The sequence below is a fragment of the Nesoenas mayeri genome (genome assembly GCF_963082525.1).
Source record: "Nesoenas mayeri genome assembly, chromosome: 5".
NCBI lineage: Eukaryota > Metazoa > Chordata > Aves > Columbiformes > Columbidae > Nesoenas > Nesoenas mayeri.
The window spans coordinates 25,096,564-25,113,463 of record NC_137548.1 but is presented as its reverse complement, the minus strand read 5'-3'; the positions used below and the strand labels follow the sequence as shown (position 1 = coordinate 25,113,463).

At 41.9% G+C, this 16,900-nt stretch overlaps 1 protein-coding gene across 1 annotated transcript in view; it reads left to right on the top strand.

Annotated features, from left to right (window-relative positions):
• The window catches only part of TTLL5 (tubulin tyrosine ligase like 5), a gene marked incomplete at both ends in the record, with an annotated part of 133,025 nt that extends 127,873 nt beyond the window's left edge, over positions 1 to 5,152 (top strand). Inside the window, one exon of the mRNA XM_080346263.1 lies at positions 5,112 to 5,152. Within this exon, the coding sequence (XP_080202389.1) occupies positions 5,112 to 5,152 (41 nt within the window). The remainder of the gene's footprint in view (positions 1 to 5,111) is intronic.
• Between the last annotated feature and the right edge of the window lie 11,748 nt (positions 5,153 to 16,900).

Here is a 16,900-nt window from a genome sequence, read left to right as displayed (position 1 = left end):
CTGAGTTTGACAGCAGCAAAGACTGCTAATTCACGCAGTTGCAGATCTTTACCTAGTCTGGTTTAAAGCATGAATCCAGAACTAATTTATTTGTATTCTAGTTCTCTTGAGAATACTTCATACAAAAGGTGAATGTTGAAACTCAGAAGCCAGGGAGGAAATTTCTTGGGCCAGGTGGTACAGGCTTGATTTTATTCCCTGTGATTTCCAGGTCTGTATCTGAGCTTAGTTGCAGGATGATGCACAGCTGTCTGTTTATTTTGGACATTCACCTGGCCCCCATATCTGCATGAATGCCAAGTCTTGAAGGTATCCAACTCTTTGAAATAAAGTGTATCATCATCTGTAAGGGCTTAAAACTGGATCCTGAACTGTCGAGAGACTACTTGAAGAATATGTGGATTAATAAACTGGTTTAGATCTAATCTATGTAGGAGGCAGGCTGCTGTTCTTAGTTTTCTAGTGATTTCCTTCTTTAGGGTAAGGTGGAGAGCAGTGTCTGAACACCATCCAAATAAAGTGAATGTGCAAGCAATGTGGTCCGATACACAGCAATGAATGTAGCTTGCTTGCAAACTAGTGATAGTACAGAGCACTTTTACGCTTACTCTTCTCTGCATCTAGCACACTCCAGATTTTTTCATTTTACAGGAGATCTACAGGTAGACTGCGTATTTCTGAAGGTTTTTTTATATCCAAGATTATTGGATGGTCCTTCATAAGAAGGTCGTGTATGTCTTGTTATTGAAGACCTGAAATTAGAGTTAATGTCGGAAGTGCTAAGCTGTGACTGGCTGTTTTCTATCCACTGCTTGAATTAACATTATTCCTGGAGTGCAGCCTCCTTCATATAAGCTTAAGGAAAGAAGAAATTCTTTTAGCAGGTGTGCAAAAGTACAGCTTCAAAATTGTCCTTCATCAGCAAAAAAGAAAAAAAAAGAAAAATACAAGTAAACACAGCAGACATTTAAACAACACACATACAATAACATTAGATTGTTTGCCAAATATAAACAAAGAAAATGCCTGAGATTTATCAGCCAGTGTCTCTCAACTCTCTTGGAGCACGAAGAGTGGGGATGGGGTGGAATGGGATGGGATATGTACTGTTGCCATTGTGCATGGCCTGTGTCAAACTCTCAGCCACTTGCTACAGTAGGATGGAATTCCCAGCTGCCCAGCCTTGTCCAGGCTTCTTCAGCTTCTGCCGGGCTCCCCAGCAGCCTCAGACGGCAGTAGATTGTTGAACACCAGTGTATTTATTTTTATGTTGTTACCACATTCCCAAGAGGAGCCTTGGCTATGATTTCAGCTGGTCTCACCATACTGTCCAAATCCTTCATCAGGAGCAGCTGGGAAAAGAAGTCACTCAGGTTTCTGCACAGCACATTGCTGGTACGCCTCTTCCCTCCCACTAATCCTGTTAATTCCAGTCTTCATTTGCCACCCTCCTGTTCTCTCTTGTTGCTGTGACTGACTGCACAAGTGGTGTTGACTTTGAAAGGTGACCTTCAAATGGGCACCTCGAGTAACCCCTGCCTCAGACTACTTTGGCTACATATGCACAAGATATCTTATGATGCAAAAGAGCAACTTTTGGTGTCACCTCAGTACTTATCTTAGTCCAGCAATGGAGTAATGATGAGCTCTTCCACAGAAATCCTTCCAGAACCACCTGTCTGGCTGAGAAGCTCTGGGTGGGTCACTGAAATGGAACTGCAGTGTGATACCCAACGCCCTGCATCAAAAGACCTCCTTCTTATCCCATTTTTAGTGCCCTTTGAAGGAGCAGGGAGCCATTACCTAATGACTAGCAATGAGCAAACATTGATTTCTCTAACCAATACCTTTTAAGTAGATACAAATGATCCACAGGGCATGATTCTGTTCAGGTTTATCCAGTTACCAGAAAACTGTAAGTCTCATTAAATCCCAGCAGAGTGTAGAGCTCTGCCAAAAGCAGCATTCCAGGCCCTGCTCAGTTCATGTTAAGAAGATAATGTCTAACTCAGCCATTGCCTCTCAGCTGGAGCTGAGGGTCAGTGCTCACTTCTAATGATGAGAAATTACATTAATCCTTAGCTCGTGTGAGCAGCCTCCCTCTCACACCTCTAGTCAAACTTTTGCCTTTCTATAATGAAAGGAAGGAGCTTTTTCTTGTTGCTACTGGTCTCATGCCACTGAAATGACATTCCAAGTCTCAGGACCACTGGGAAAGCAGGAGAATAAAAGAAAGGACAGTCTCTAGAAATTGGCTTCCCTGGTTAAGAACTAGAACCCAGCTTGAATTTTAGGAGCCTTCACTTCTGACAGGCTCAAAGCAAACTCTGAAGCAGGATAAGTAATGACTTCAGGCAGTTGGCATTTTTGTCTGCCTGGAGGCTGAGTGTTGCTTGTTCTCAGTAGTTGGGTGATGGCGAACTGCCTGCATTTCATTGCTGTGTTGGAAATGTCATTCAAGATCAGGTGTGCAAAGACTGGGGTGAGGTTATATAATGTCTTGGCTACTTCTGTCTCACATCTGGCCCTTTGGCATTAAGCTACCTATAGAGAGGATGACTTTGCCCATCCAAATTGGATTTTGTTTTAATCTGGCATTATTTTATTGAGACTAAAAATAGAAGCCAAAATGTGTGTGAATAGGGTAAAAGGAGTGTCTGGAGTTATGAAATGAATTGTGGGCAAGAGCCAGAGAAGAGAGAGCCACAACAAACCAGGGAGTAGGTAGCTGAGCAAGAGAAATCAGAGTGAATGCTGTCAAGTACAGAAAGGCATTAGCAGTCAGGGTGGGGAGCCCACCCAGTGTCTTCTCTGCAACATGGGGAGTGGGAGGGCTCATGCTGGCTTCTACTGCTATTTTTCCACTTGCTAATGAGGCTGCTCACCATTTTTATCAGGCGGGGAGACTTCACTCAAATACAGTTGTGGGTGCTGTTTGTGTCACCACCCCCTCCTCAAGTAAACTTTCATGCTGCTTTCCCGTGCCTGCCCAGTCCAGCAAGCCAACTTGAAATTGTGCCCAAAAGATGGGGGAGGGCACGCTGGCCTTCTGTTGTCAGCTGTCCTGGCTTGCTAGGATCAGTCACAGATGGATATAAATAAACCCTATCCATTTAGTGCCTTTCTTAGTTGCACTATATATTATCAAGAGAATGCTGGGCATCACTCTAGGATTAGAAATTCCCTCAGCTCTGGGATAAAAAAAATCTGAATTTCTAGGATTATCAGAGCTTCTCAGGGAGAATGGAAGTTCCTGTTTTCAGCACTAGATTTGGGAGGCTTCAACATGCTTCTCAGTTCTGCCACAGACTTGCTGTGGGTCTGATGAAACAGCCCAAACTAGCTCTAAAAAATGTTAGCATGGGTCCTTGACCCAGTGCTGTCATCTAACCTAGTGCTCTGCTCTGTCTCATTTCTGCAGCTTGAAAGCAGAGTAGTTTAGGTGCTGGTGTCTGACCCAGGCTGTGCACATCTGTGCTGGGAAAGTCTACATGACACTGAATTTTAGTGTGCAGGTATCCCGTAAATGACTTTATACAATTCCTGTGATTTCCTTGTGACTCAGAATCATACCCATTAAATGGATGTAATTCTTTTCTTCCCACTATTTAACTGTTCTAGGTACAAAAGTGTTGAGGTGCAGTCATCGATGACATAGTAGTATGTAAACATGCAGGCAGACATACAGGCAGATACTTTACACCTCCCGGCAGGCAGAGAATAAAGGAGATTCATTCTGTTGTATGTGGTGATTCACTCCAATGACTCTCATCACTAGGGAGAATCAACCCTTAAGGTTGGCTGCTATCTGGAATGTGGGGTTTTTTCTGTCTCCCCTACTCAACCAGAAGGAGGTGGAATGCTTCACCAGTAGCTTTGAAATTATAAGACTTCATAGAATTATATACATAAGTATTTATGAAGTTAATAAATTAGCCATGAGCTGCATTCATGGTAGGAACCTACATATTTGCTTGTAGACATAGGAATGCCCCTCTCTGTGTTGAGTTCTCAAGGTAGCCATACAAGAGGAACTCACACAAACTGGTTTTAATTCCATTTATGAGAAAAGGCAAACTATATTGTGCATTTCTGTAGGAAAAGGAAGGCCCAAAAGTCTCTTCAAAACAGGAAGATGAGGTTGAAGTTGGCTGCCTCTTTCCTGTCACTTTGTTTCCTTAATTTCAGCATATTGCCAAGGGATAGGTTTTCTGGACTGGTATCCTATCTTAATACACATCGTTGACAGTTTGGTTCCTAATTCAGGTTCCAAACTTTGTGTGCAGTGACACAGCTGGCAAACCTGCTTTCTAAACATCTTTCCAGATCCTCTGTACTGTGTGATGTTTGGCTCTATGCTGGGCTTTCAAGGAGAGTGTATTTTTAAAAATATAGCAGTATTTTTAATAAACATCTCTCAACAAATGTCTCTTGCATTTAGGAGCAAGCTGATGTGCTAAATACATAGGACAAGCTTTACCTACTAGATTAGCTGTTAGCTGTAAGATGCAAACTGTCCAAAATAAACCTGGTACATTTCCAAGTGTTTTGGATTTTTCTTTTTAAAGTACTGTCTAAGGACAGATGACATTGACTTTTTCCCATAACATGGCTAAGTAGGAAAATGTCTCAGTATGTAGAATTCAAGTCTATCTCTATAACAATGGGAAGAAAATGTTTTCCTTATCCTCATTTTGTTTCTTTTAACGATCAACCTTTTCACAACCCCATCTCCCCTGCATCAAGGTTCTCAGCATCTTTTGGAGTGGGGAAGTAGACTCCCATGGGTAAAAGGCACGAAGAAAGAGACAAAGCATATGGGGGAAGAATTCAGAGCTACTGGAGGAGCATGTGAAGAAATGAGTCAGAGGTGAAGAGGGTGTTCTGGGGCTTGAGAAGAATACCAAGAATACTTTTTCACACAGTAGCTTATTAAGTTAGGTTTTGTCATACTGATTTTTGACCTCATCTGTTCCTGTAGAGAGAAGTTGTGTGATGGGGAGACTCAGATTTCTGATGATGGCTGACATTTGCAGAGCAGTGCAGCAGTTTTTCTCCACAAAAAAAGTCCCTCATGATTCATCAAAATCTTTGCTTTGTGTTTTTTCCAGCCTCTGCTTGCAGAGAAGGACTAACACTAAACACCAGGTGAGGAATCCAGGATGTTGCTTCAAGCATGGGTCAAAGGCAGCAGTGACTTCATACCACCACACTCCCATAACACCCAGGAAAGAGTGAAGAGGAGGTCCTGGTGAGGGGAGAATCCACTGAGGAGAGTGCTTGAACATCTGTAGAAGCTGGTGATACACCTGCAAGCTGAGGTGAATGGCTGCCTCTGAGAGCTTCTGCTGCTGAGTCTTGGGGTCTCTTCCTCACAGCTCTTCTTGATCACTAACCGTGAAATCTTTCTGTAAGACAGAGGTCCTCCAGCTGTCTGTATTGTTCTTCCTAAGGTCTAAGCTTGAACATAAAGTCTCATTTGCTCAGCTATTTCAGTTTGTCCTAGTCTGGTAAGAGCCAAGAGTCTCTGCTGTCATCGTATGGCAACCATTAGCAGAGAAAAACATTAGAACATGCATCTGGAGACATCCGTGTTGGTTGCCATCTTGAATTTTGGCACAGAGCCATAGAAATCATTGGTTTGAATAAAGTCATTTCATTTGTTTGTTTTGGTTATAATTTCAGTTATTCACACCACCAAAATATTTGCTGTCATTATATTGGACAGGATTTAAAATCTGTCTTTATGTTTCACTGCTGGATGCTTATGTTCTGTGTGGCTTATTTTTGTATTTTGATTTCTGTTTGTTTAAGCTTTGTAAACTTTTAAAATTGGCTGATGTTTTCAGACCCAGGCTTGAACCCTAAGGCACAGGTGGCTCTTATCAGTTGCAGTGGTGGCTTGGTGAAGCACTCCATTTAAAATTTGCCTAATGCTATGAAAATTAATTTGCTTGTGTTAGAAAATAACATCAGCAGCTGGAAAATGTGTTGGAGAGATGATCCATCCATCCTTTAAATACACAGGAAGCAGCTTCAGTTCTGGCTCTTTGTTGGTGCCAGGTTAACTCAGTGTTTTGCAACTTCTGCCTTGTCAAGCAGCAAGTGGTATGACTGTAATTCTCAAAGGGTACAAAATCTCCTGTTGTTTGTATCAGAGCCCTCAGAGACTGGATTCTAACAACCTGTTTGATCTTATTGCACAGCTCCCTTGTCATTTCTAGCCTGTACAGTCAGTGTTAAGGCAGCATTCTCATGTGTTGTCAGGTAGATAATGATCAACCCACATGGCTGACAAAAGGAACAGTGTCAGAGCAGGAATGTGTTTTCTCTTGAAATGATTGTGTTCACGTTTACTCTTGGATTGTGCATATTTTCTGTCATTCAAGACCAGACAAATTGTGAGAAGATGAAGTAGTTATGTTCATACCCCGTTAGCTTTACTATCACTTGTTCAAGGCATGAATTCATAGGACAGAACATGCATTTTTCTATTTCTATTCCACTCACAGATATAACAGACATTGAATACTTCATTTGTCCAAAATGCTCTGATGTAGCTGTTCCCTTTCTTAGTTCCTTGGTGTATCTTTCATTTCCTAGACAGTCATGATCCTGTTCATTTTCTCTGTATTCTTCATCTCTGTTCTTCAAGAACTCCACAGCATTTGTCTGCTGCCTGTGCCGCCATCACATATCAGTGAACAAGAGACTGGTAAAATCTTGTGAAGTTACTTTCAGATCATGTCCCTTCTGTCTTTAGTCACTTAATTCCACCCATGGATCTCTGAGGTAGATGTTTCTACTGGAGCATCAAGTTGTTGGATCATGCTTGCTGAAAATTAAGTTGCAGAAGTTGTTACTTCAATCTTCTGCACATTCTCAGTAGCTGTGGGATTCAAGATCTTGGGCCTGTCTTCTCATAACCTACTCTGCTACGTGTGGTATTGGCTACAGCCTCCAGCTTCTCTCTAGAACTGTTGGAGGTTTATTTTCTCCCAGGGGAACTGAATTATCCTTATTCCACTGGGTTTCATTTGCAGGATAGAGTACCACTAGGATATATATCCTTGTACAACCCTCATCTCTGTTTTTGTTCTCTTGTTTCTTTGTTCAGGTTGTCACAGCCACCATTGAAAACTATAGAGAGGTTTGGAGAACAGAGATTTAAATGCACAGTTGTCCCAGGAAAGGTGATTGTCTTCAGAGCATCATCAGCAGAAGCAGTATTCCTACATCTTTGTCTGGCAGATCACCAGTTAGTACTGGCTTATTATGAACATACATTAATTGTTTTGTCAACTTTGTCAGTCTCCCACCTACTCATTTTGGGGGGGTGATTTGTACTTAGTTATAGCCAGAATATTTTCTGAACTTCTTTGCATTGCCTGTTAGATGTAGTCAACACCCCGTCTGTAACTGTGATGACTTACTAGGAGTGTATCAGACATCGTCTGATTTTTTATATATTCAGAGAGATGCACGTTGCAGTCTAAGACTGCTGTTACCTGTTAGCATGTGCAATAGAGAATGAGGAACAAATCCTGTGAATCCAGCCTCTTATTTTTTCCATCTCCCTGTAGTCCTCAGCCTGGAGTCAATGTATGTCTTTGTGCATGGTGGATACTGTGTACTTAAGGATAACATATGTATTTTGTCTCTTTGCAGCTCTCCTACTTCCATGTGTGTCCCTTTTCAAAAGCTTTTCAGAGAGCACTTCAGTTAAGAGGTTCAGTGGGAAGGCACAGAGCAGTTTCCCACACCTCTTGCAGAGAAGGCATTTTGCAGGAAGTGTCTTCTAGTACAAGGGAGGAAAGGGATGTATAGCAAACCATTTTGGATTTATAATACTTGCGCATGAGTGGAGTACTGTTACATATATGCTGCTCAAGTGGGGATTAGTTTGTCTTTGCTCTTACAACATTTACTTCCCTGTATTCATCAATGAGTTTCATCAGAAGTGCCTTTATTTACTGTGAGAAAATAAAATTACCAATAGAAAGCCCCAACAATCATTCAGCATCTACTGCAGTGGTGAGACTGGATAATGTAACCAAGGGTTCCTCCTCTTCTGTCACATTCTGTAATGCTTGCATCACTTCTAAGTAAAGAAGCCTGTTCCAATGACAGAGAATCAGGCTTGTTAGTCTTGAAAGGAGTAAGGTACACATCAGAGTCCTAGAGGCTGAGGTTATGCAGAGTTCATACAAGCATTGTGTGTTCTGTTTAGACAATGAACATACCACAACGTAAAAATTCAGAGAGGAATATTAGCTTATCACCTCTCCAGAAGCAGCTGAGTTGTACTCAGTACACAGGTTATTAAATTCACTTTTACATCACTCATCTTGGCCTTTAAAGCAGCCTCACAAGTTGTGTGAGTGCCATCAGCAGGAGATCATGTTGTGACACTAGATAGACCACTTAGTCTTGGATGCTAACGAGACATACTCGGATTTACATTCTTGAGACTAGATGCGCTTTTGGACAATCATGGTTTGTTGGAAATGCTTCTCATTTTGATGTCTGGAAGGCTGACACACATATCTCTGATAGCGGTTTCCCTGCTGTGGCAGAAAGTTTTGGTAAAGTGGCAGAAAGTCTTTGTTTACTAGTAGGAATCTCAATGCTGTGCTTCTTCCTCATACCAGAATATGGATAGTCTCTGTGTGCATGGAGTTGAGTGGCTGGTAGTGCTGGACCATTCCTCCTCTTTGCCTGTGAAAGAGAGTGTTGACTTATAGACAAGTTTACAGAACAGACTGGATTCTCAGCTTGCATTCTTTCAGGCCTGTATCTTGTACTAATACAACAGTTCCAGTCATTTTGGATTATTTGTTGGAAACGGAAGTAGTCTGGCTCCTGACTTATTTTTCTTAAGGTTTACTTGATCAAATGGCCAAGGACTTTTCTTCCTCACTCAGTCCTACATTTGCTGGTCATAATATTCCTGTTTGAATCTGGATGGCTTATTTGCTAGCATATAAATAGTTGGATTTTTTTGGTTGCACTAAGTAACTGGCTGATTGATCCTCTTTGTACTATTTCCTTTCGGGACACATTATTCATATGGATCTGTCATGAGTTTCTTCCAAAGGAAGCTTCTGAGCTTTACTTAAACCTGGGACTTTACCTCTTTTGCTTCTTTCTAGAACCTCATGTTTCTAGAGCAAAGACATCCTTGTTTATGCCAAACATGAGGAGGACCTTATTTTATTTTTACAGAATCAGGTCAAGAAGTCCTTGAGATGGGTTATACCAAGGGCACAAAAATTAACATTTGTAGTTCTCTTCATGCAGAAAGTGGTTAATTGGAAGAGGTGGGCAAGGAGGAGTGTAAGGCAGTAATTGTTCACCATGTTTCCCACTAGAAGAAGAGCATCAAATGAACCTTAACAGTTATCAGATTCAAAGCAAAGAGAGGGGGAAGATGGACTGATTTTTCTTCATAGTATATAATTGACCTATGGAACTCCTTGTCACAAGATGATGTGGATACAAAGAAGTGTATGTGGTTTGAAAAAAGTAGACAAATCCATGAAAAAGTAATCTGTTAGGGCATATTAAATCTTAAAAAAACCCAACCAGACAAACAAACCAAAAAAATACACAAAAACCCAAGAAACAACCAAAAAAACCCCAACCAAACAAAAAATTTAAAAAAAACCCACCACAAACCAACAACAAACAGGAAGTTTCTAAGACTTTTCAAGTGACTGTTACAGGGAAGTATCACAATGGGATTTTCCAATTTTCAGCTTGTATATCAGGCATATGCTGTGGACCACTGTCAGATACAAGAAGTGGCCTAGATGGTCTTGCAGTCTGACTTCGTATGGGTGTTTGTATGAGTGTTTTATTTTGACAGTTGCAGTACAGTATACTAAAACATGCAGTTTGTCCACACCCTCACCTGCGTGGGCACTATATATTGCAGAGGCTTTCAGAATGATGAAGCTTTTACAAGAGCATTAAAGGACACCAAGATCCACATCTAAACAGTTGTGATTTGGGGGGAAAGTAGGCTGCTGTATGGAACTCATCCATAATACGACGTTTGTTAAGGGTTAATTGCTTAAATGTGGAAAAGAAAATACCACCAACTGAAGCTCTTATCTTATTCGTACACGTTTACTTCTCACCATCTTTGTTTTCCAAAGTGCTTGAGTACAGAGCACCTTAAGAGTGAATGTGCAACCACAGCACATCTTCAAGAACTACAGTACCTGGTAACTGCTTTCTTCGCACTTTAGAACCCTACTGTCCTTTTCCAATGAATGAGATTAAGTTTCCCATCTGCCTTAGAGATGAGTAGTTGGGAAACGCAAGCTGATCTTCTCCAAAATTGTTGTATTCTGAGTTTCTGATACAGCCTCTCGGTGCAGTTTTAACACAGAGGACAAACTCCCATGAACTAAAGGTGACAAACAAGACACCAAACCTGCCCTGAAGAGTCTGCTCTGTCTGTTGCCTTACCAAAAAAAAAGGATTTTACTGGCCCTCATTGAAAAAGAGCTTTCACTGCTGTTTCAGATTTAAAGGAAAGAAACACTGATCACTGTGGTGACCCTGGTGTGAGGCCTTTGCCAGTGTTATTCACTGAATCATGGTGATTCCCTGGGACAAAGAGTAAACTTAACAGGGCCTCTTCTCTACAAGTCCATGCCTACAGCACACACAATGGACTTGAGAAATCATATATTCTCTGAAAAGGCACGGCTTCTCTATCTGACCTATCAGACGAAAAAAAGTGAGTTGGCCTTAAGAAAACAAACTTGATGCAATTGTTGAGAATTTGGGGCTGTTAAAAATGTATATTTTATTACCAGAGTCTCTGTCATTTGTTTGGGGTAGGTAGAAGATGTGCTGTTATCTCAGCATTTGGTTATTTCAGCATCTGGTCTTCATATTTCAGATGTGCTGTTATCTCAGCATTTGTTATTTCAGCATTTGGTCTTTTGCCTATTGGTGTTTTGGATGTGCAGCAGAAGACAACCCCAGAACATCAGTTTAATTTGGTGTCTCTACAAGGATATTTCAGAAAATCTCATTTCACCATAGTTACGGCAACGGTAAAGTGTAGCCTCCTTCCCTCACACTAAGAGGAGACAAGTTACTGTACTCAGTGTAGTTATGTTCAAAACTCATAAAATCTCCACAAAAAAATACTTGGGGTTACTGATCTAATTGCCGTGTCTTGAATAATATCATGTCAATAGTCAGGAAAGGATCTTTGAAAAGTTCCGCTGCTGGCAAGTCCCAATGTTTGACTGTCATCACTCCCTCAATTCTACTATAAAATTTCTTGGGGTTTTTTTTCTGAAATTGGGGAAGAAAAATGACAAGGGATTTCCCCCACTGTTTCCAGTAATTACTATGCAGGATTGCCTTATCTGCTTCCTGAAAAGGATAATCACTACAGGAGAAAAAAAAAAAATCCTTCCTGAAGAATGTCAGGAAATCTCTTGTATGTTCTGACCCGATTGGCTTATTTCATGAAGTGATGTATATGCACAGGCCATGATATATTATTATAACGCCCCATGCTGATTTCTCTATGTGATGAATGAATATCCGTAAAGAGCTAGTGAGAAACGCTTTGAATGTTGGCAGACCAGAAAGGAAGTCACCTTTGCTTTCTGCAATATGCATAACCCCTACATGTAATTATTTCTTGCATCGGTCTCTGTGGACAGCAATGAGGTATCATCTTTCCTAGCCAACTAAATGGAATGAGAGATGAAGAATATCACCCTGCACAAAGATCACCACCATCCTGAAAGAGGGAGAAATAAATCTTTGTCTTCAGAAGATACCAATTGAAAGACTGGTATAATTCTGCTTGAAATTCCTTGGTATAATTCAACAGTGCCAGCATATACCACAGGGGACAGAGTTTCTGCCTGAAAGCTGTTCACTAAATCTGCAGGACGTGGGAAACCAATAATGTGTGCAGGTTTTTTGGTTTTTTGCTGCAAACCACAGCTGTAGAGAAACCTATTTCTGTAGTAGATGTAAAGGTCCTTATCCCTAAGTGTATTTTCCATGAAATCACAGCCCAGTACTGGAAAAGGCCCAGCTGCTTGGTTCAATGCCTTCAGACCATCTCTGCCACCTTCCCTATGCAACTTAACCCTAGATAAGGATGTTCTAAAAGCAGGCGAGGAATTGAGGTCTGTAATCTTTGGATGTCACAGTGTGTTTCCAGGAAAGACTAATTTCAAAGTACTGCACCATATTCTTTCTGAAATTTTGGACATAAGTGGCATCTCAAATGCATTACTTTCAGAGAATGGCAACCATTAATCAGCAGTTTTCATTTGCTCTATTTCTTGTTGATATATTTGAATCAATTTCTAAGACAATCTATTTCCAAGTGTGTAAAACAGTCTAATCTCTTCTGTGTTGACTTGTTGCATGATAAAGGATCTTGCATTTGTACACAGCATCTGAAGCCTCTCTTTAAGAGATGACAAAAGACACTGAGCTTAGTTGCTTCTGTTTGTCACTTCCTGAGCTGCATCAAAAATGAACCAGGGCTTAAATGACTTTCCTGTCCACAAAAGAAAATATTGGTAAAGCAGAGACCTGAAAGTCCAGGTGTTGTTTTACTAAACATCATAGTACGCATGTTAGTTATTAATTTTATACAGCTTTTGACCAATATATTCTAATGACTTTGAATGTAAAAAAAAGATAAAAGGTGTTATTTTTAGAGAATTAGAAGGCATGTTTTCCTCTTTGCATTGTATCCAAATTGCTGCTGTTACTCTAAACCACAATTAATGCAGGATATAGGCAGCCTATACAACAAATCAGTGTAGTTTTGCAAGTGTGTAGATACCACACTGTTGGCTCCATATATATTGAAAACTCTATTTTCTTGATTGATTTCATTGCCTTTCAATCACCTATTAAGAGAAGACAACCCAGTACTACAGAGTTGGTGTTTTGCATGCCACTAGAAACACTTGCAGTGGGTAAGAAACTTTTTCTGCACAATGGCGCTGTCCCTAGAGCTGCATCCTGCTCACCTTGTGGTACTGAACTTGCCCTGCATTGAATCCCAGCCCATACTGAAGACATCATAAGAATGCATAAGACATTGCAATGGATCCTCTTCTGCCATGGAATGACTGTGGTGATTTCATTTCCAAAGTTGTCTGAGCCTGGAGACCTCCTGTATTTCTGGTCTGCTGAGGACACTCTAGTCATAGGTAAGGAAAACGTCAGAACAGTGTAGAAAGAAAAGGATCTGGGAACTGAAAGAATGGAAATTTGGTAGCTACAGTGACAGGCGTGTGACATCACAGGACAGAGCAGAACAGAGCTCTGATGGTGCCAGAGGAATGGATAGGTATATTTGTGCTTTGTATCTTTTATTACTTTTGGACATGGTCCATCTTGTTTACTGTATTGATGTCCGTTGGTTATGGAAGGGTAAAACACAAAGCAGTATATCCCAGTTCACCCAGTGGTAACGGGGATGTGCGACTGCTTTTTGAGTCCAGTGAGATAGCTAGAGACTATCTAACCCAAAGACCAGGGAACAAAGACTCATTTAGTCCACAAAGACTATTCTTTGCTGAAATAACAGTGTATGTTCCTTTACTTACTGAAAACAGTGTTCCTTGCAGAGCTCAAAAATGCACTACAGCCTGAAAACCAAGGTGTTCAAGTTCAGGTCTAGGCCTCTTGCATGCTCTGTTGGAATATGCCACAGAGAAGCAGGTACTACACAGATGGTCATTTCATCATCTGTGCAGGATCTGCCTGATGGTAGTGCAGAATAGGGTTTTTCACTCTTTCTAACTATTGATCTTTGTTAGAGAGACAGCAAGTGTGCTGGGATTGTTTTAATCAGCTTTTGTTTGTTCCTGCAAACAACAAAAGGGAACTGTTGGGAGCTGTATCCAGTGCTGGCAGTGACGATCCCACTTTCTCTTTCCCATTGTCCTCAATTTGCCAGCTAGTAACAGAGCATATAGAGAAATGCCCTCTGCTTTCTCATGCAAGTGTTCTGAAAAGCGTTTGTAAGTCTGTGCCCAGGAATCTATTTAATCTGTTATTAACCCCATGGAGACAGTGTAATTTGTTGCTGAATTATAGCTAAAACACCCCTAGAAAAGCTATTTTAATAGCAAGAAAATTAATTCAGATCCTGTTTTATAAATCTAATTCTCAAATGTTGCTAGGGAAACAGAAAGCTGGAGAGAGAAACAGTAATTGAAATATGTCTGTTTGACTTCAAGGATTACTGTACCCAGAGATTCCCTGTGTTCTTACTGGTTGGACACCCTAAGGCTCTTCTCCCCTGATTTTCTATTGCCATTTTGCTTTCCAAGGAGACAAAAGGCTCAGTCCTTCTGCCACCCCTCGCTGCCACTGAGGAGCAGCAGTGAACAAGGACTAGTAAAACAGACACACCTCAAGGGACTTGCCAGGGTTAATCTGTGGGTGGCTCTGACGTGCTCCAAGTGCCACGTAGGACTGTGAGCTGTGTAAGTGTTCTAGCTCAGCTCTTTGCAGCTCTCTCTTCTTGGTTGGTTTGGTTTGTTATTTTTTTTTTCCCCCCTTTACTAGCAAGGAAGCCCTTCAATTGGATGGGCAGCAAAGCCAGCCCACAGCTCAGGAGGAATGATGACCAAAGACCAGACTGCATTTTGTAAACCAAAACCTCCCCAGGGGCTGCTGCTAAAAGATGAGAGAGAATTCCTATGCCAGTTGGCATCTGTATTTTCCCCCAAGCCCCACATTACAGCCACTAAATTTCTGGCCTATCAGCATGGGAGTGTAGTTGTAAGGCATTTATTTGCTCCTTGGGCAGGTTAGGGGGAAGCATGGGCATGGACAGCTGTACAGGGCACAGTCGTAGGGTAGTGTTGCAGGACTGATGGGAGCTGCATCTTCCATCATCACACCAATGACACGTCAAGCAGCCCCAGAGAGATGAAAGGCATAAAGCTGAAGTGTCTGGGAATGCCTCTGCTAGAGCTCATGTGCCCCAGCATGGTGTCACACCGCTTGGCAGGCTCCCTCCACTGACCCACCCTTGCTAACCTCTTGCCAGCTGGTGATGGTGCAGGAAGGGTTGTTTACAGTTTATTTAGATGTTTGAGATTACATGTTACGGCAGCCTCATGTGAGGTATACGGAAGCAGCCACAATTGTGAAGGGCCTGATGGAGGAGCTGAATTCTGAGCTGACCACGGAGAGCCCTGGCCACAAGCGATTAACCAGCTAGGTGTCATTTTGCACTTCGTTGTCAGGGACCAGGAACTGAGAGGGGACAGGGAGGAACCTCTGTGGTCTCTGGAACATGACTTCTAAGTAGCTGTGATTTGGAGAGTCAGAAAGGCAGCCACCACATCTCGTGTGACATGGAAGTACCAGAGATTTTTACCTTTGGGAGTATCTATGGCTGAAAAAGCCCATACTTTTAAAAGAGTACACTGATTTCTTGCCTGGGCAACATCTACGAATTTTTTATGAGCAATGTTCATGCTAAATTGGGAGGAGCGATGTGTTATTTACCTGTGTATACAAGTGTCTATTGGCAGACCATATATATTAAAATGGACATAGGACTTCTGTCAGCTGTGGCAACGGCACTGCCCTGATTATTTAAACAGTATTGTTCTAAGTGTTTTACATTTGAGGGGAGCTTTATATGAATCTATCAAAAGCATATGCCAGAGGTGATGTGCATCTGAAGGACTAGGGTGGGACAGGGCACACATACGCCAGGCACAGTTTGAGGGTACCAAGGAATTTCTATTCTGGGGAGCTCTGGCTCATCTAAGTTCTCTTTGTTCCTTTGACGAGACATTTTTGAAAGAGGAAAAATTTTAGACTGACTGAATATGCCACAGCAGTAGGATTTGAAAACAGCAAACCATCTAACCCTCCAACAAACAACTTGCTTCTGAAAAAAAAGAACATCTCCCCCCCAAATATTTATTTTTTTACGATGTTTTTGAGATTAATATTTTTTAAGTCTTGGCAGTTGAGGCCTGGGCCGTTGTGCAGGACAGGTGCAGAACACCCCAAAGCACCTCACAAACCACAACAGACAAGAGGTCCTCAGGGTATATCAGATCACAAATGAATGGGCCCAGTACTTAGGTACCACAGATATTGCTCCTGCCCTGACCCAGAAACCATCTCCAAGAAACTCCAGGAAGGGAAAAGAGCTGAATGGAGACATCAGTCCTTCTGAAAATGGACTCAGCACCCTCTTTCCTTGTATTTGCCCACCCGTAGCAGGCTGGCTGGGAGCCTTGCAGTTTGCATTTAGAAACCAATAGCCAGGATCTGCCAACTGAACTTACAGGTTTGGCAGATACAGAGTTTTAGTTGTAGGACTCCTGGATCGCAGCTCTGAGGAACAAAAGTCTGTATCTGAGCATTTCTTCTCTCAGCAGCTTCCCTTCTTGGTGCATTTTCTTTCTCCAAAGAAACTTTCAGGGTTTCTTCCTACAGAGGAAACCTTCAAGCCAGTGGGGAGGGCTGAGGTCCTAAGACAGCTAAAGCTAGAATAGAAAAAACATCTCTCCATTTCCATTCCCCCTTTCACCTGCTCTTTCTCATTCCCTTGCTTTCCCCAGCTCAACTACCCAGCATTCAAATGCACAACAGTTTCTCCACCCTATCCTTATCTTCCGTACCAACTGCCCAGCCATTTTGGAGAGTGTGGTCTTCGCATCACCAAAGTAACTCCCAGAAGGAACATGACACTGCCAACAAGACCAAGAAATGTTCCAGAAGAAATCCCCAAGGGCTGCCAGATCCTAAGCCACAGGGTTTGGCACTCAGCCCTCGGCATGTGTAGTCTCTGACCCCCAGTTCCTCTTGTGTTGGCCTGGGATCAGGAGAGTGGGTGCTGACAGTTTCTCTCTTG